This window comes from Euprymna scolopes, chromosome 4 (genome assembly GCF_053919585.1).
Source record: "Euprymna scolopes isolate OS-2025 chromosome 4, ASM5391958v1, whole genome shotgun sequence".
NCBI lineage: Eukaryota > Metazoa > Mollusca > Cephalopoda > Sepiida > Sepiolidae > Euprymna > Euprymna scolopes.
The window spans coordinates 68,602,711-68,624,520 of record NC_136485.1 but is presented as its reverse complement, the minus strand read 5'-3'; the positions used below and the strand labels follow the sequence as shown (position 1 = coordinate 68,624,520).

Below are 21,810 nucleotides of genomic sequence, written 5' to 3'. Positions count from 1 at the left end.
TATATATATATATATATATATATATTAGATAGATGGATAGATAGATAGATATAATGTTTTTACTTTTATATGTAATTAAACAAATATCTTTGGCGTGACCTATAGTCCTTTAAATAAGGTATTTAAAAGTTACTGTAAACATTTAGAAATGATCATGAAAACTTGCAATACAATAATGACAATAGTCAAGAAAGAAACATCGACAAAAAAGTAAATAATAATAAGAAGAAGAATAATAAGAATAAGAATAATAATAAGAATAAGAATAATAAGAATAATAAGAATAAGAATAATAAGAAGAATAAGAATAAGAATAATAAGAATAAGAATAAGAAGAATAAGAATAATAAGAATAAGAATAAGAAGAATAATAATAAGAAGAATAAGAATAAGAAGAATAATTAGAATAATAATAATAATAAGAAGAAGAAGAAGAAGAAGAAGAGGTAACCGTAAAAATTAAATACTGACAGAGAATAAGACGCCTTAAGGAAGTAGTACATATGTTGAATATATAGAATTTAATCATAAAATTATGAATAATATTAATAGATTAAAATAGTATTACTATATATAAATAGTAAAATTACATATCTAAAAATAAGAATGTCCGAAAAATTCGTACTATAATTTTCTACAGGGGCTCGTTGTGCAGCGTATATAAATACCAAGTAATAATCAATTGTAAGTCACAGTAATTTAATGGTTCAAATCTCAGTATTGGGGGTACTAAGATTACCATTACGAATTAATTAAGATAGCTAACAGAATGAGAGCAAGACATATTTGATAAATGAAGATTGTCGAGTTTGATACAAATGTCAGATTTTACATTAATCGAGACGTTTTGAGAATATCACCCAAGGTGAAATCGGTAGTTCGGTCAGTGTGTGTTTATATGTATACATTTCCCTACCAAACAACTCTGTCAATTTTCAGTCTACAGTCTCGAGATTTGACATAAGAGGTATTGATATTTTGGAACATCTTTTTAATCGGTTTTCGGCTACGAATTTGGTTGTCCAGGGGATCAAAGTTCAATGATTTGACCTTTGAAAACTCTACCAAACTCCTCCGCTAACTTTGAATCTAAATACTTGAAATTTTAGATGTAGATTACTTAGACATGGATCCAATTTTTTTAATTCGATTTGAGCTCAAAACAATAAATGTTAAGGGGTCAAAATTGGGGTAAAAGTTAAAAAAAAGTTTACCTCTGCGGTCTCTACCAAATTACTCAGCCAGTTGAAATTTTACATAAAGTGTATTAAGACATAGGGTAAGCGTTTTGATCTGTTTTTGGCTAAAAATTTGGCTGCAAAAGGGTCAAAGTTAAAAAGATTTTACCTTTGCGAGTCTAGCCAACTATTTAACCAATTTTGGGTCTAAACATTTGAAATTTTACATAACGGGTATTCAGACATGCAGTCAGCATTTTAATCAGTTTTGGGCGAAAATTTAGCTACCAAGAGGTTAAAGTTGAAAGAGTTGACCTTTGCAGACTCTACCAAACTCCTCTACCAATTTGGGGTCTAAACACTTGAAATTTTAGATGTATGGTACCTGGATATGAGTCAAACTTTTTAATATATATATATATATATATATACATATACACATAAAGTTATGAACAGTACATAGGGCACAGTACACACACACACACACACACACATATATATATATATATATATATATATATATATATATATATATATATACACACATAAGAAATAATTAAATTGGCACCACGAAACATAGAATGTGCATGATAACTAATTACGATTTCACTTAAAGTCTAATGAGAATAAGATATTATTGAGTCTACCTTTGTCTGCTACGGAAACTTGTACGCTACTTCAACCATCTTAAAGTAAAAGAGCACTGTCTATGTAGAAAAGAAATACTGCCTAATCTACAAGTTGCATTCCAAAAGTAATGCCTATCACTTTCATTCCACCTGATTTAATCACAGGGATTGCAAATTACATTTGTATGTTGACTGAACTTATGGATTCATGCCCTAAAAGTTCCATCTCTCTATTGCAGATCTTAATGGTGTGAGGTTCTAAGAAAGCAACCCCTGTCATTCGAGTGCGTCAGAAGTAAAGATGCATCATTGAATCTTCCATGCAAAAAAAAAAAAATGATCTACATTTATCGGCGCCTGTTAAACATTTACGAAGCCCATGTAGTTGATGTCAGCACAGTCAGGATATGGGTTGATCGATTTCAGGAAATGCCAACATTGATGGGAGTTGCAAAGCGCGCGTCGGTCCTTTACAACCGAGGCATCAAAGCAGGCCGTTAAAAGTGCATTAAGAATGGTGGTGACTATGTAGAAAAATAAATTCTGGACGCAATCGGTCGCTCGTTTTTAATAGTACCACACGTTTATATACCTCTGTGTAGGCGTATATGAGTGCGTGTACTGCTTGCGTCAGGGTAAACTTTGATAACTACATGTTGAGCATTGAATATTATTTTTTTTGTTTATTATTAATCAAAGATTTATTTAAATAAAAGCAAATTTTAAAAATCCCATTTTAAAACAACAAAATTACCTCGCGTTGCCCGGGTGTTGTGAGGCGTGTGTTGAGCAAAAAAAAAAAAAAGTGATAGTAGGAAGGCAGGCTCGAACCCGTACCGTGAAGGAGGAAAAGAACGGGAAAATGTGACATCTTTGCTGTTACGACCACCGCCAAACCGGAAGTGACGTAGGTTTAAATTAAGGCTAGCCAATCGAAAAGAGGGGATGACTTTCGAAAATATCGGCGAAATAAAGTAATCCCTCCCTATAGAAAAGTGTCCATTTAAGGGTGAAGAAATGAATGTTTTTAGCCAATTTTTTGGTATTAGTCGTCTGAAGGGTCGAGCTTCAAAACGATACTGATCTTGTGAAAATCTGTCGCTTCTGTCGAAAGTTTTAGACAGACATGCAAACATACATATACAGATTTATATATTACCGATTAAAAATATGCCCTATCTACGAATACGCTTTATGTAAAATTTCAAATATTTACACCAGAAATTGTCTTTAGTAATTTTAGTAATTTTGATAGAAATAGCAGAGATCAATTTTTTTAAACTTTGGCCCATATTATAACTCCTTAACCTTTATTTTTTTGGGACTAAAATCAAGTTATTAAGTTAGATCCATGTCACATGAACTTATATCTAAAATTCAAGTTTTTAGACCGAAAATTGACGGAGGAGTTCCCAAAAGTCAAATCGTTGAACTTTGACTCCTTAACAGCTAAATTTCTGTCCGAAAACCGATTACAAAGATTTTCCAAAATCTCAGTACCCTGTATATCAAATGTCGAGTCTGTAGACTGAAAGTTGACGGAGTTATTGTGTAGGGAAATGTACACAGACAGACAGACAGACAGACAAACAATTTCACTTTTATAGATATATAGATACATATATATATACATACATATATATATATACATATATATACACATACATATATACACATACATATACATATACGCATATATATATATGTACACATACATATATATACACATACATATATACACATACACATATATACACATACATATATACACATACACATATACACATACATATATATACATACATATATATATACATATATATATACATACATATATATACATACATATATATACATACATATATATACATACATATATATATATACATACATATATATAGACACATACATATATATACGCATACATATATATACATATACATATATATACACACAAACATATATATACACATTCATATATACACATACATATATATACACATACATATATATTTGAACACATACATATATATACACACATACATATACATATATACACACATATACATATACATATATACACACATACATATACACACATACATATACATATACACACATACATATACATATATATATACACATACATTTACATATATATATACACATACATATATATACACACATACATATACATATACACACATACATATACGTATATATACACATACATATACATATGCATATATATACATATGCATATATATACACACATACATATACATATATATACACATGCATATACATATACACATATATATATATACACATACATATATATACATATATATATACATATATATACATACATATATACATACATATATATACATACATATATATATACATACATATATAGACACATACATATATATACACATACATATACATATATATACACATACATATACATATATATACACATACATATATATACACACATACATATATATACACACATACATATATATATACACACATACATATACACATACATTACATATACATACTTATTGCTAATCCCTCTTCCCTCTTGTGCTGCTGATGAGATTGTTTAGTAATAAAGTTGATATCGTCTCTGAAACGACCGTACACAAATTTAAGTTGTTATTACCTGAATTTTGCTTATTGTTTCAATTGTTGATATTTAAAAAATCTTATTTTAAAATTATTACATTTCCCAGATTAAGTTTCGATTTCTTCGTAAAAATAAAAGTTAGCGATTTTAATGCCTTTGTTATGTTTTGAAAAATAAATGACGGTGACCTCACAAAACATGAAAATAAATTTTGACGATTTCGAACTGCTGAATGGAAAGTTATACTTGGCATTAAAATTCTTAGAAAATCGTCGTATATTAAAAGGTTCAATTTTATTGATAGTGAAAAAATAACATTACCTTACATAATTAGTAATATTATATTAATACTGGTTCAATTAATAATTTGATAATAAAATTATACTGTAATAATTGAATTTAGCTTTCAATATCTAATTTAAAATATAATTTGGTACAAAAACAGTGAAAAAAGCGAAACAAAATGAAAGTATAAAGACTTCCGGGCAACGCTGGGTACATCAACTAGCTTTATATATCAGTGATGAAATATTAGATATGCTATGCTTATAAACAAACAAAAAAATGTGTATAATTTTATAACGATTTCGTTCAATTAATAATCTAATGACGAAAGTATATCAGAATAATTAAATTTAATTTTTTAAAGTCAAAGCAGAAATGATACGTAAATGTTCTCCTGGGCAATGTCGGGTACGAAGAGCTAGTATGTTGTAACGAGTTATACAGCGATGAATATTGTTTGTGCTTTATATGCTATCAAAAGAAGGAAACCTTCAGATTTAATAAGGTAGCCCAGATAGATAAAAAGGAACACTCACGCCTGAAGTGCTCCGCTGTCTGGGACGTCCTAAGTTCTCCGACCAAACCTCACTTCTCATTGGATTATGATGCGAAAGTCCCGGGTTGTGTCTGTAGATGTTGCATAAATCTACAGGGACTATAAATATACATAAATATTAATATGGCCAGAAAGGAGGAAAAAAAAAAAGGCTTCATAGGCATTAGTTAATTTAAAAAAGGAAGACGAAAAGAATGTTTATAAAAACGAAACAAAGTAGACACATTAGAATTATAATAAAATAGTTGCAGGAATTTTACTTTTTAACTTTACTTTTATTCAGCGAAAACGAAGCAATATTGCCACTGAATAAGATTAGATTTATAAGGGAACGACGCGGGTGGGTAGTATTGCAGCTGTTCACATTACATTTAAATTGCTGCATGGTGGTACTGTCGGGGAGAGTGTGTTGAATGCAAAAAAACATGTATGCAACTAGACTATATTAGCCGCCTTCGTGCGCGCGCGCACACACACATATATATGGAGAGATGAAAAAGAAACAAACTAAGTTATATGTTCATCAATGTTTTGTCTTTATTTCAAGACTTCCTCGGAATGATGAAAAAATTAATGAACCCTATGAAGTCTTGAAATAAAGACGAAACATTGATGAACATATAATTTGGTTTATTTCTTTTTCATCTCTCCATCTCGTCGGAATATTATTTCCTTTATCCTAATATATATATATATATATATATATATATATATATATATATATATTGCATGTTGTATCAACGTGTATTCCTTTTAATATATTTAAATATGTATGAATAAAAAATCAATACGAAAAATATATAAATGTTTATATCTTATCTGTATTTATTTCCTATGTGTTGACGTGTAGAAATATAAAGTCTTTTGAAAAAACAAAAAACAAAAACAAGAATGTTTCCTTCAAAAGCACATAATTTTCGACCCTCCTCAGTGTGAATTCAAAAAATCGAAAATTATGTGCTTTTGAAGGAAACATTCTTGTTTTTGTTTTTTTTTTCAAAAGACTTTTGTATTCCTACACGTCAACACATAGGAAATAAATACAGATAAGATATAAACATTTATATATTTTTCGTATTGATTTTTTATTCATGCATATTTAAACATAATATATATAATATATATATAATATATATGATATATATATATATGTGTGTGTGTGTGTGTATGTGTGTGTGTGTGTGTGTGTGATTTCATGGGCTTTCTTGAAGCCCATGAATTCCCTCAACGCTTGTTGCAGACCTGCCAGACTAAAACCAAACATCATAAAAAACGTATCCAATTCGGAATGTTCTAAAAAAACAAAACAAAAAAAGAAAAAATACATATATATTTAAATTTTAGTAAATCTTAATAATAGATAAAAACCCTTTTAAAAAATGTTCTATATTGGATACGTTTTTTATGTTTGATTTTAGTCTGACCGGCCCACATCAAGCGGCGGGAGAATTTGCTTGAAGAAAGCTATTTCATGTATTCACATAAAATGTTATCAAATGATATATTTTATTTATCGATTTTCAATATTTACTTCAAAAATGCTCTATTATAAGTACAGCTTGGTAGTAAGTTATGAAAGTATATATCACAGTTAAGTTACACAGAATATTTCGTTCTCATAGAGATTAATCATGCTAAAATGTATGGAATTTATGTCACCAGGCGTTTTATATATACATGTGGTGGTATTTAGTTTAGTTAGCAAATCAATAAGATTTACTGTTATTCCCGCCCGCTGTTTAATGTTTCTATTTGTCAATTATAGGATTCTTCCAGACAGATGTTCAGCTTACTTTTACTTCTTCCTCCTTTCTACTGTTTTGAAGTGAGATGACTCGCCCATTTATGTAGAGGTGTCGAATTAGTAGGTCCCCTTGCTTTAACACGTGCGTGCGTGGCGTATTATTTTTATTTTAAATTTTGGATTATTATTATTATTATTATTATTATTATTATTAAATATGTTTATCCTAAAGTAAACTTTATTTGAAGTATACAGTTGTTTTCTATTTCACTTCAACAGTTTAATAGGTTTTCAGGGTCTTTAAAGTTTAAAATGTGAAAATTCTCATTCAGAAATAATCCACACGATCCTCTAAATTTCTTAATCTTCTGGCATGGATTATTAGATTATTTTCAACTCGACTATAAGTGAGCGATTTATTACAAGCGGTTAATTGAAAAAAAGCAACTTTTTATTCGCAGCTAGTGAGGGAAATTGTCACTTCATACCTTTCCCAGCAGTATTTATCAGAGTAATAGTAAAATTTTAACTTGGCTGCCAGTTTTATAATTTACGTCAGTATTCATTACATGACTCATGACCCGCCACTGCTTTCTCTTTGCACAAGAAAAGGGATAAAAGGTGGCTAAGTAGAATACGAAGAAACGGGGAGAGAAAGATAAATAGAAAGAGAGAGATAGGATGGCAAGAACAGAGTAAATAAGAAAGAAAGATTTTGGGAAAAAGTAAGAAAGATGATCAAAAAGAAAATAAAAAGACAAAAAGAGGAAAGAAGAGAAAGAGGGGGACACAATAGAGGAGATGTAAGAAATGAACGAAAGAGGAAATAAAAAGAAGAGAGAGAGAGTGAGAGAGAGGGGATGGTAAAAAAATAAAAGTTGAAAAGAGAACGGAGAATAGAAAAGAGAAAACGTGAATCGAAAGTAGCGAGAGAAGATGTGAGTTTAAGAGAGAGAGGATGGGGAATGGAAAGAATAGAAAGAGAAAGAGAGAGAGAGAGAGAGAGAGAGGGAGAAAAGGGTGGAAAGATGAGAAAGAAATGATGATAGGAAGAGAGAGAAAAGATGGGAAAAAAGAGAGAAAGAAATGATAAAATGAAGACAAAAAAGAGAGGGGAATCGAGAAGAGTAAATCAAGTGGAAAGAAGAGAGCGAGCAAGTTGTAAAGAGAGAGAGAGAGAGAGAGATAGAGAAAGAGACGGAAAGAGAGAGAGGGGGATATAAAGAAAAAAGGGAGGGGGCGCGAGACAAAAAGCTGATTTCGAAAACTGAAATATTTATATTTAAATTTGAATCTTTAATGCGTGGATCTGTACTCATACGTACTGATTCATGCACGATAAAGATAATTCTGACAACTGCTCACATGTCCGCCATCTTTGCACGTGTAAAACGTATCGGCGAGTTTTTCATAGAAACAAATGGCAAAATCTCCCCCACCCTTCCAAAAAAAAAAAAAAAAAAAAAAAAACGAAAAGTACAAACCGGAAATCAAATTCAATTTAAAAAAAAATCGCTATTGATAATTGTTTGTTTTCGTTGTTTAGAATGCAACATCTAATAACACTGAATTGTAGACGTGAAGAATTTAATAATTTCCTTTTAATTTTTCCATACATTTTGCCAAATCCAATTAGCAATAATTCATTTTTAGCAATTGATAAAATTAATTTTGCGATGAAATCTAAAGAATTAAAAAAACAAAAAAACAAAAACAAAACATGGTGAAAACTGCTTCAAACAAAATTCTCGGCTTCAGTCTTGTTAAGAATTCTTCATCGCCACGCAGAGTTGAGGCTGACTCACTTGGGTATTTCTTAGCCATTTGCTATAATTAGTTTCTGATTACATAATTTTTGTCAGCAGTAGAATTATTCTTTCAATATTTTTAAAAATTATTATGAACAAGCAGGATGACCCGACGCCGTCCGGGATAGAATGATGATCACTGTTATGTACTTTTTGTTATACACATTATGTTCTTTGATTTTGTTGACCCCCTCCACGCATATCGTCACCTAATTTAATCCAAAGAAGCTGGAATTTTGGAAAAACTGTGCTATATTAGGCTGGTGCAAAAATAATGTCGTTTATAATATATATATATATATATATATATATATATATATATATATATATATATATATATATATATAATTGAACGTCAAAAAACGACATCATTTTTGCACCAACCTAATACAGTTTAACTTTCATTATATACGTGTTTGCAGTTTTAAGGTGTCTTATCTCAACGGGTCGTTTAGGGGCACGTAGATATTTAGTACATAGAAAATGACAAAGATTCAATATACGTGTAATATAACTCAATATTTGATGTAGAGTAGTTCTTTTCTTTATTTAATTTTTGTTAATTATTTTAAATGTTTAGGGGGGTGCGTGTTTGGGTGGGCGCACGTTCCAGATAGTAACTTTACAAAAAATAATGTGCTTCGTATTTATTTCGCTCCCACCGCGATGTTACTCACAATGTTGCCGAGAATATATATTTTAAAATTCATAATAATCTGTTCATCGCGTTGAAATATATATATATATATATATATATATATATATATATATATATATTAGCGGAGGGAGGGCGCCCGGCTTTGCCCGGTCGTAAAATACGCTTAAATATGATACTTTAATTTGTCCTGATTTCGTATATATTATTATTGAGTCGTGATTTCAAAAATAAAAAAAGTATTTGGGTGACGTCAGCTAGAATCGAAACCGAAAGCAAAACTAACATTCAAAGCTGCACCAACATTGACGCGCCTATAAACTGATTAAAAATAAACTAAGATGAATGCACAAAATATATAACGACTTTTTCAATTTTTACCCCTTTTTGACTCCTTAAAAACTATTTTAACCGGCTAAAGACCCATAAAAGAACGGTCTATAAAAAATCCAAATCATTTGAGGCCCATAGCGCAGCCTTGTGACTTTTAGATTCGGAGGAGATAGAGTTTGAAAATATACAAGCAGACAGACGTAATAAGTTTTATAAATCAGGCAAACAAGGATATCCGTCATTGCTCATGTTGCTTTCGGATGCCTTTGATATTGAGCACTTTTTGCTTACTATATGCCACTAATATATCCCAGGCAACGCAGAGTAAAGTTTCTTGTAAATTTTGCATTCATATTTGTTTGCAACTGTTTCAATGTCACAAACAGGAGTTTTTTTGTTTGTTTGTTTTTTTTTGTTTTGTTTTTTTTGCATATGGATTTAGCAGTTGGCAGTCGACACAAAGGATAATGAAAAACAAAAAACAAAAAAAAAAAACAAAAAACAACGACAACAACAAAAAACATATCAACCATGATGTGGGGCATAATAAAAATGTTTAGATATTTTGTCTGCCGGGAGGGTAAAATGGAAATTCTCGTGTTTGACTAAATAAACATGATGATAACATATGCATAGATTTAAAATAGTTTTTTTTTAAGTCTAAAAACCACGTAGAAATTACATCAAATTAGTTTTGCTTGTCTTCTGTTTCAAATATAAATGTGAGGAAGTGGAGTTTAAAACGTTTTCATTTCACATGCACGTTTGTCAATAAGTTGTACAAAAAAAAAACCTTAAAATATTCAAAACCACGTAGAAATTACTCAAATTTATTTTTTGTTTTCTGTTTCAAATATAAATGGGAGATGACTTCATCATTTAGAAACCCATTCTTAATATGTGAGGAGGGATTTTTAAAAACTATTCTGTACCATCACATAATAGTTTAATAAACAAAAGTACGGTAACAATTGCAGTTAATTGAAAAAGCCTATCTAAAAATAATTAATCTAAAATTAGCACGATTCGTAAACTAAACAGATAAAAATATAAAAATGGAATCGCCCTAAAAAAGAAGAATCTGTATTTTTAATTTTTAATGATCCATAATAATTTACATGTTTTATTTTTAAAGCAGGAAAAACGCACATTGGATGGTTAAAAAAAGGTATTCACAAAAAAAAACAAAAACAATATTATCGACTAAATTAATCCACCCAAACAGCACAAAATAAAATTTCTCTCAACAATGGCAAAGAAAATTGAAAACACCAAACTATTAAAAATAAAATAAAAACATTCAAATACGCGTAGTGATATATCCAATTTAGGTATATTTGGTATGGCTTCTTTTTCAATTTATTGTTGTTGCTTTTTTTTGCGTAAATAAAATTCAGACAGCCAAGTAAAAAGTTGACGAATTATTTTCATTTGTTTTTCTATGGAAATAAAATTTGCACAGAAGAAATTTATCTTTTAGTAAATGCTGCCTCAATGTAGAAAAATTTCTCCTATTTTAGTTTTGCATAAATTATATTTATGTATTTACTATTAATCGAATCTTTAAAGAAACGTTTTCCCAAGAGAATTCAGACAGCATTTGTTTACCTTTTTATTTATATTATTTTTAAATAAATAAAGCTTACTTTTGTTTTTTTTTAACGGAAGTTGGTCGGCTTTAGCTCATACTTTCAAATAAATTAAACAAATCAACGTTATATAATATCCCTAAATAAAACAAAACAATTCTGTTACTATAAATTGTAAAAGATATAGAGCTAATTATTAAAATAATTTTTTTTAATATATTGTGCAAATTAGGTTACGTTTGTAATGTAGATTTCCTTTGAATAAATAGTATATATACAGCTGATGAGATAGGTGTATAAAGTCCGTTTTTGATATTAAAATTAATTCGTGAAATAGTGTATCTTTTTGATATATTAATCAAATTGTGGACAAACAAACAGATAAACAAGAATACGACTTTATATATATATATATATATATATATATATATATATATATATATATATATATATATATATAAAGTAAGAATGTGTGTGTGTGTGTGTGGGTACTCCTCACTCTATATTATATACTTAACGATTTTTTTTATTTACAGACTTAGAATTTGGTATACTAGATATTCAAACACGCAGAAAACTTTTTCATTCGTTTTCATCCGGGGAAAAAGGGCTGCTAAAGGGTACAATTAAAAAAAATTACAGGAAAATTTTTATATGTTTGCTAACTGTTTCAAGAATGCGCATGCGTAAAACAGATTACTTAAGAGTGAGCAGTTGGAATAAAGATCGTTTCACACTGGTCAAATTTTTATCGTACTTGACTTACTGACTTTAGGTGTTGGTTTCGATCTCAGCTCAAGTATTTTCATTTTTTTTCTTTTTTACTTACAAGAAGTGAAGGTTTAGCAAAAAACCCCATAATATTCGCACGTTTCAGTTTCTGTATTAATTAAAATATAATATTAATTAAAATATAATATTTATGCGTATTTTACGACCGGGCAGCGCCGGGCAGCCTGCTACTATATACATATAGATAACTTTATATCTATGCATGACCGTACAAAATGCATGTTAAAATATTCCCCAGTTCATGGTATTGAGATATGTTTAAAAACCTATTTTATTTTTTTCTAATTAACCGTAATTTGTCAGTTGCGGTTCCTGTCTGTTTGTTTGTTCACGGACTTCTGTTTCAAAGACATACTCCTTCAACTATCTTATATTTTTCTTAGTCTGTATGTCTGTCCGTTCTACTTTTTCTCGGAAATTACTTGGATGATCTGGTTGAAGTTTTGTATGCATCTTTATGATAAGGTTCAGTGAAATAAGCATTATGGTATCGTTCGATACATAGTTAGGTATTAATTAGGTATTAATAGGGATTATTATTTAATGCAATATTTGAACACGAATTTAACGATATTGTGATCGTCCAATATTTGGCATAAATCACTTTTTCTAAGTCAACGGCCTATAACTTTTGGCCGTTTTTTACAGACTAAAATATCTAGTAGAAATTCCGAAATTACAATACTCGGACTATGAACATAAGTATATGTTATTCTGATCTAAGAAACAACATTATACTAAAGTCTACCTCCAATAATTTTCCCCACCCTTTATCTGTGCCTAAATCAGAACGTAGATTCCACGAACAATGCTTCTTTCTTAGAACTGCACGACCGTGGAACTCTCTTCCATTTGCCTACTTCCCAGCTGACTACAACCTAATTGTCTTCAAGTCCAACATAAACAAATTCTTGATGAATCGCCCCCTTAACTAATCCAATTTACCAACTTTCCATTACTATCGATTGCTGCAATATTATCCCATTGACTACTGTACACTCTAAAACCTTTATCCTCGAGTGGCCTCCGCGCCTTGATAAGTGTTGACTCCTTTGTAAAAAAAAAATCAATACGTAAATGCTAACCTGAAACCATAGAAATAAAAAAAAAATAGAAAAATTAATAGAAGTGTTCAACGCTAGGAGCATGCGTACTCATTTATCACAGGGAAGCTCCTAATGTGCCTTTAAGGGGTTACAATTTATCCTAATTTAATCAAATTAATGCCACTTTATTTACATATGCTCTTATTCAATCAGTGTTGGGTCGGATTTTTTCGATTTTCGATATTTATCGGATGAATTTCTGTATAAAACATATCTAAGAACACTGCCAGACATATAAATTAGCTTTGTGTGAAATTTGCAAAGGATAGGTTCAGCTGTTTCGGAACTTATGAGGGAAGAACACACACACACATACACACAAGACAAATTAATTTTTATATAACAATAGAGATAGAGATTAATTGGTTGTTGAGCTTATGGTCTGCACAATCTCCTCAGAGCTATTTTTAATCGAGCAATTGCTACTGTGTTCAATAATAAATTGGCTCTGAGGAGGTTGCCCACTTAGAACTCTCAACTTGGCGATCATAAATTCAGAGTTCGAAATTGCCAGTAACTATGCACCATTGACAATATCAATAAAGCTAAATCTATATCTTATATCTCCTCTCTACATGAAATTTGACCACGCCCCCAAAATTGAACAATTATGAAACCAAACAAAAACGCATGAAAATGAGGTCATTTCGCATATTTACCCATCAAAACAAGTTCAGTTTTCAAACTCCTCTGTGTAAACGGTGTTACTTAATTTAAAGACCCTTCCGAATTAAATTCCTTTACTTGATCTATTACGAGTTATTTTATTACGTAGTCTTATCATATTTTTTTCAAATAAACATTTTTAATTACGTTTATTTATTTAACTTATTATATGTGAAAAAATTAATGTTAAATCCATTAACATTCATTCATTTTCTTTTCCACTTATTCAAATATACATCAATTTCATAACCGTTTATTCAATTTATTTTACTTTATTATATTTATTTAACATATATTACTTATTTATATAAAAATGCTTCTGTAAACAACATGCACATAAACATATTTATTTTTTAAAAATCACTTTACGAATATTCTTATTCATTATATTTAAAAATTACTTTCAGTATTAATTATTTCTGTAAAAATCAGTTTACGGATATTCTTATGTTTTGGCCTATATTTTCGATGGATTCTTCAAATTAAGTTACACCATGTACTCCCGGAGAGTTTTAAAACTGGAACTCTTCTGGATTGGTAAATATGAGAAATCGCCGAAAATGGTTTTATGGAGTTATTAGGTTCCTCGCGCTGGGTTTTCCTGTTAATTGTGATATGAAAATTATTAAAAAAAATAAAAAAAATTGAAACCATTATCTAATATTGTGGTTTCACTCGCTCTGTTCTGTTGAGGGTCGAATCGAAGAAATCGTATTCTTATTCCAAACAAACATATCGATAACTTTTTATTGGATTGCCGTGTATGATTAGAAGAAAAGAGGGAGCTGAGATGCTAGTAAAAGGTCGAGAACCAACTCAATTGTCATAAAGTGTTTTTCGTCAGAAAAAGACAAAAAAACAAAACAAAAAAAAAAACAAAAAAAACTCTGAAATCAATTACATTTCAATCAACCCTTTTCTCTTTTCATTTCTCTTTTGTTCCCCTCATCTCCATCCTTCTTTATCAGCTTCAGCCAAAGATTATTATCAACTTGATTCAAGCCCTTATTCCCGTCTCCCTCTTCAATTACGTGCAATTCACGCGAGCACACGGGCATTTTCAACAACCACCGCCTTCTGACCTGCCTGACGTTTTTTTTTTTCAGTGTAATTTCCAAAAACAACCACGTTTCGAATGTAATCGAATCAAACCTCTCTTCAGAATCTATTAAACTCCGATTTTCATTATCCGAATTGGTTAACATGTCTTTAGGGGCTTTTTTTTTTTTCAAGTGATGGCGTTTTAAATGCGCCTGAAATATTAATCTCTTTCTCGTTCAAACTTTACAAGACAAATTTTTTAAAAAATTCAAAAGTCTTAATAGCATTCAATTAATATTCTCATGTTTTCAGATATGAACACAATTTAATTTTTCGTGATTTTAAACGAACGTCAATTCCCAAAACACAAAACATCTTTTAAATTGAAACGGTGATGAGCGTTAGTCTTTTTGAAAAATCATGAAATCTTTACTGTGAACTATAAAAAATAAACGTATCGTTCTAAATTTTTTAGATAAGGATTGGTTATTCGTATTATTTGGATTCTTCGGACTACTGTTCTCATCTTGAGTGCTATTTGCACAACATTTCGGTTCATGTAACCACCGATCTTCTTAAGGTGTATCTTGCAGAATTCGGGGATCTTTCTGCCTAACTTGGAAATCTTTCTGCTGAACTTAGAAATCCGACTCGTGGCACTGTGGATAGAGCATCCGGTAAAATTCAGTTGTAAAAAGGACACTCTTCTAGTGGTCAAGATTTTAATCCTCAGTGCGGGTGACCCAAAAATACAATTGATAATTACTTAGGACTTCTACCCAATCATGGCTGACGAAACGAGAATATGCTACTCCCGTAGATTGAATAAAGGTTTCTCGAGTTCAACAAGATATATCTGAAGAAGGTCAGAGGTTACATAAACCGACCGAAACGTTGTGCAAATAACACTCAAGATGAGTAAAACACGTAATGATACGAAAACTAAACTTTTTAATCAGTTAAAAACGTACACAGTTATATACTGTTGACTTAGAAAGAGTACTTTATGCTAAATTAATGGTTGAATATAGTTAAATTTGTGCTCATTTTTGTATTAATACTAATTTCTATTAAACCCTGGCTACACATCGAACGAACACGATAGTACTTAATTCGCTGCACCTTATCATAACAAAGATCCATACAAAATTTCAATCATATCGGACCAATAGTTTCTGAGAAAAATAGAAAATAAATGCGGTATTGTGATGATTAATTATTAGGGCTATGACAATAGAATATTCTTTTCATTGTTTTAACTCCCTAGTATATATCCGACACAGTTAATCAACCGAGAACCACATCACTATATAAAAGCATATAAGATATCAACGGAAACACACTCGAGAGTTAAAATAATGAAACGAATATGCTGTTGTCCTAACCCTATAAATTACTATTAATCCTTAACCATGTATCGAATGGACACCATAATACTTAGTTTGCTACACCTTGTCATGACAATGGTTTATACAAAATTTTAGCCAGATCGGCTCAGTAGTTTCCGAAAAAAATTGAAACGGACGGACAGAAGAGACAGACCAAGAGTAATATAACATATTATTTTCTGAAGTTCTTAAAAAAAATAAAAACAGAATAAATTTTTAGTATTTGGATTATTCGGACTACTATTCTCATATTGGTTGTTATTTTTATAATGTCGCAATCTGTAGCCTTCTTCGAGTACATATTATCGAATTGAAAATCTTCATGCCGAACTTTGGAAGCTGTACAGGACTTTGAAGTGAACCCCTTATTTAATTCACACAGGGTAAATGGTTTTTGTTCCGTCAGCTATGACCGACTAGAGGTGTTAATTATCTTGTTTTTAGTTGCGCTATCAAAACTTCATTTCATAGAAATATGTCACTTTTGCCTCATCACTAATCAACACCTTTATCTATTGCGTTTGTGAATTCGGCATGAAGGTTCCCAGATTCGAAAAACATTACGCTGATGGAGATCCACCCAGAAAACAGCAATATTCCATGGAATCGATAATAGCAATCACGATTCATACTGAAATCCAACCATATTTGGTAAAAAAAAAAATTTGGTAAAAAAACTTTACTACAAGGGTCGTGAAAAAGTAAGGTTTCCTATTTTTAACTAAAAAACGAAAACATTGAAGAGCTACAGAGACGGGAGTAGTATCATTAAAAACGAGCGACCTTTTGTGTTCCAGCATTTAATTTTCTACGTAATCACCACTATTCTCAATGCGTATTTGCCAGCCTCTGTTCGTGCCTCGGTTGTAAGAGTCGGAAGCATGCTTTGTTACTCACATCGCTGTTGCCATTCTGAAATCGACGAACCTATCTCCTAACTGTGATAATATCAACTGTGTCGGCTTCGGAAACGTTCAACAGGCGCCGGTTGATCGATTTATTTTATTTTTCTGCATGGAGGAATTAATTGATGGATCTCTGCTTCTGACGCACACCAATTACATGGATTGATTTCTTAGGGTCTCACGCCGTCAGTATCTGCAGCAGAGAGATGTAACTTTCAGTCATTAATGCATAAGTTCAGTCATCATGACCATGCAATTTACAATCCCCTCTCATGCATTCGGTCGGGATAAAAAATAGACGGCATTACTTTTGGAACGTCCCTAATATTTTGTTTTATTTCTCAACTGTTTACTATACTGCATCATTTCTAAATTATGTAATCTATCCCAGTGCTAGTTCTGTTAACGATAACGGAGAGAAAGCTTACATTTTTCAAATAAATTAATTATTGATTGAGATTATCGGACTGACTTCCTCATCTTGGTTGTTATAGTCACAACGTTTCAGCCGTTTTGCCCTCTGGCCTTCATCAGGTATTTTGTATCGAAGTGGGGAACCGTTTGTTAGGAGTCTCGAACCCAACCCTTTATTATTATTACGGGGGTACCGTGTTCGGACTCCAGCTAGGCCCTGGGACATATGGCCAAGTGGTCCTAGACGTTGTATCAAAGTTTACAGTTACCCAAAGGTGCTGAGTTCAATCCTGAACGAAGGCACTGAAAAGTAACATTCAAAACAGAGAATCAGCAACTATGTCCCAGAGCCTAGCTGGAGTCCGAACATGGTACCCCCGTAATAATAATAAAGGGTTGGGTTCGAGACTCCTAACAAACGGTTCCCCAGTTCGATACAAAACACCTGATGAAGGCCGGAGGGCAAAACGGCCGAAACGTTGTGACTATAACAATCAAGATGAGGAAGACAGTCCGACAATCTCAATCAATGAAAACACCTCGTCTCAAAAATACAGACAATTACTAAATTAATTATTGAAAAAAAAAAAATCAATGTCTGTAACAGAGATGAAACTTTCAGGTTATGAATGCATAATTTCACTCATCATAACAATATAGTTTACAATACCCTCTGATGCATTAGGGCGGTATTTAAAAAAAATAGGATGCATTATTTTTAGAATGCCCCTCGCATATGCCAGACATGTCCATTAAGTTTCAATCATGAATACCTAACAGTCTTTATCAGTTTTTATGCCAAGCAATGAATTCAGTATTGGCATGGTAAGAAATTACGATTGGGATATAAGCAGTTTGCCTATATTTTTTTTTTCAATTATTAATTTTATTCGAAAAATGTAAATTTTCTCTTCGTTATCCTTAACAGAACTGGCACTAGAGTAGATTTAATAATTTGGCAATGACGCAGTACAGTTAACTGTCTAGAAATACAAACAAACAAAATAGATGGGGCGTTCATGAAGTAATGCCTCCTATTTTTTATTTCGTCTGAATACATTAAGGGAGATTGCGAATTGCATTGTTATGATGACTGAACTTATGCATTCATACCTGAAAAATGCATCTCTGTTGCGGATGTTGACGGACTGAGACTTTAAGAGAAACAACCCGTACCATGGACGTGCGTCAAAAGCAGAGATAAGTCACTGATTTTCTAGCAAGAGTGCATTGAGAATGGTGGTGACTATGTAGAAAGATAAATTCTGGTGCACAAAAGGTCGAGCGCTTTAATTGTATAACTTCCGTTTTCGTAGTTCTTCAACATTTTTAGTTAAAAAGTAGGATTTACTTTTGGAACTACTCATGAATACAACAAATAACTGTCACCAAACGCAAGAAAAGTTGATTTATTTTCAACTGGTATGATTACATATTTCTAAAACTTTTTGCAAATGTTTTTCATTTCAGAATTTGTATCGGAGTCTTAGGCTTCTGAAGAAAAATGGCTGACGATGTTAGGTTTAAAAGCTTCGAAATACTGCAACTTATTTTGAAATTAAAAAAAAAATTCTTTAAAAATAGTTCCAGTAAGATAAAAATATATAGATAAGTTGAAAATAAAATTGTAATGCGTTTCGTGATAGTCATTAGTTATAATATAATTTAAATTTTCGATTTATAGGTTCTTATCTATGAGACACAGAAGTTAAAAAACACATGTAACGACAGACGACATATTTGATGGATATACGTTAAAGAGAGACATTAACGCAATCTTATACTGCAAAAGAAAAACTCTAAAACACTTTCAAAAAATTAAAACTATGCAGGTAGGTAGAAAATTTAATTCTCTTGCGGTTCGTAATATGTATTTGCTGCATATTTTGCTTTACGATTTCTCATTATTGTCAATAATCTATATATTAATACGATAGCGTGTGTTCTTTTGTGTGTCACGCTTACATCCGGGTCGTTTAATTGTTATGTTCTTTTATTTCTTGTCATAAATAATTTTAACAAGAATTCTTCATATGTTTTGGTTTCGGTTTCGACTATAGCCATTGGCATTTAAACCATCTATTTTTTTTAGAAATAATTTTATCAAAAATTCTTCACAAGTTTTGGTTTCGGTTTCAATTATGGCTGAAGGAACTCATATTTTTTTTTCATAAATTTTTATTTCGGTTTCGATTCAAGGTAATGCACCCAAGTAATCTGGATATATTTTTTAATTTTGAAATCGCAACTTTATAACATATAAAAGTCGTTAGAACATTAACTCTGTAATAATATATATGAAATCTGCAAGAATTAAAATATCATATTTAAGCGTACTTTACGACCGGGCTTTACCGGGCGTTCGTATTATCTTAGAATAATAGTTTTTCAGTTTTAACAACAAAGCTACAATAATATCAGAGCATCTCCATTTATGCCGAACAGCTACAGAATGCCAATATCAACATATTACATATGAATGAGTTCCCTGTGGAATTTCCACAGGTCCCGCTAGTTTATATACTAATATTTTTAGAAGCCTCTCTGAAGCACAAAGTATAAGGATGAGAATTTCGTAGAATTTCATTTAAAAATTGCATTTTTTTTTATTGTGCTAACTCAGAATGCAAGTTTTTTTTTTGGCAAATCTCTATATAAATAAAATGAACTCATTTTTTCCCCTCCGACTTTGACGTTTATAGGACTGCACCTGTATACATTTGGTGCAGCCGTATCATACACAAACTGAATCACGACATCTGCCGTATGTTATAGGGTTATTACATATCAAGGATCTCGCTGATCACAGTTTCCTATATTCTGTCTGGTGAGAGTCCACTGTAAAAATCGGTTACATTTAATGGAAGTAGTAAAGTAAACTCTCTCTAACAAATTCATCCTACCACCGTCACTCACTTACACCGTACCAGAACATTCACAGGAGACATTTAAAACCGATCACCGGTAAGAATTTATCTAAAAACTGGACTGGACTTACACTGAAATGAACCACGCTTACTTTGCCATTGTTTAGCATAAAACATAAACACAATTTATAAAGCATTTATTATAATAAAATTAGATTCAAACAGAACACAATCCGTTACCTGGAATTGAATTCACAATTACATTACTTCGATTTCGTTATAACCCGCGTGGTTAAAGTTTAATGAAAACCTGAATTGACATTTACGTGAAACGCACCAAACTTACTTACTTACTTACTTACTTACACAAACACAACTTCCGTTTCGCTCTTTCCTTACGTGCTTTTTTGCTTTCTTTCTTTCTTTCTTTCTTTCTTTCTTGCCTTTCGTTGTCTTTTTGCTTTATGGGTGATGGTGGTGGGGGTACTTCGCTATCTTTATCTTTCCTTTCGGTCTTTTCCTTCTTTCTTTCTTTTCTCTCCATTTTCTGCTCTTTCCATTGTTAAAACGAAACGAAACGAAACAACCGGATATTCCAGGTTTTACTTACACTCTATCACTCTACGACTATTACTTGTGTATCCAACTCTATTTGTGCCAGTAAAAAAAAGTAGCATTTATTGTTTTTGGTAATAATTATTAATTGCTTATTTGTTTTGTTTTTCACCCGTTTTTTAGACTAACCATTCTTTAATCTCATTATAAAATCGATTTTTCCAACTACATTTTGGGGGGGGGGCCATTATAACCTCCGAAGGGGGTTTGTATTACTGTACACATAGATTCGAAAAAGTTGTCAAAAAAAAAAAAAATACATAACAAATAAATGTTCTCAAAGCCCAGATCAGTTACTTTTCTGCCAAACTGGATATCTTTTTCGGGTTTTTATTCAATGTAACAATTTGTTTTGTTTTTCACACTTTTTTTAGACTAACCATTCTTTAATCTCATTATAAAATCGATTTTTCCAACTACATTTTAGGTGGGGGGGGCATTATAACCTCCGAAGGGGGTTTGTATTACTGTACACATAGATTCGAAAAAGTTGTCAAAAAAAAAAAAAAATTACATAACAAATAAATGTTCTCAAAGCCCAGATCAGTTACTTTTCTGCCAAACTGGATATCTTTTTCGTGTTTTTATTCAATGTAACAAT

The 21,810-nt window shown here is 31.2% G+C and overlaps 1 protein-coding gene across 2 annotated transcripts in view; it reads right to left on the bottom strand.

Moving 5' to 3' along the window:
- Positions 1–21,810, bottom strand: part of LOC145268214 (uncharacterized) — a 124,990-nt gene that overhangs the window by 5,829 nt on the left and 97,351 nt on the right. For both annotated transcript variants that reach the window (XM_080123525.1, XM_080123517.1), the window contains exon 9: positions 5,267–5,385. In XM_080123525.1, the coding sequence (XP_079979651.1) occupies positions 5,267–5,385 (119 nt within the window). The remainder of the gene's footprint in view (positions 1–5,266; positions 5,386–21,810) is intronic.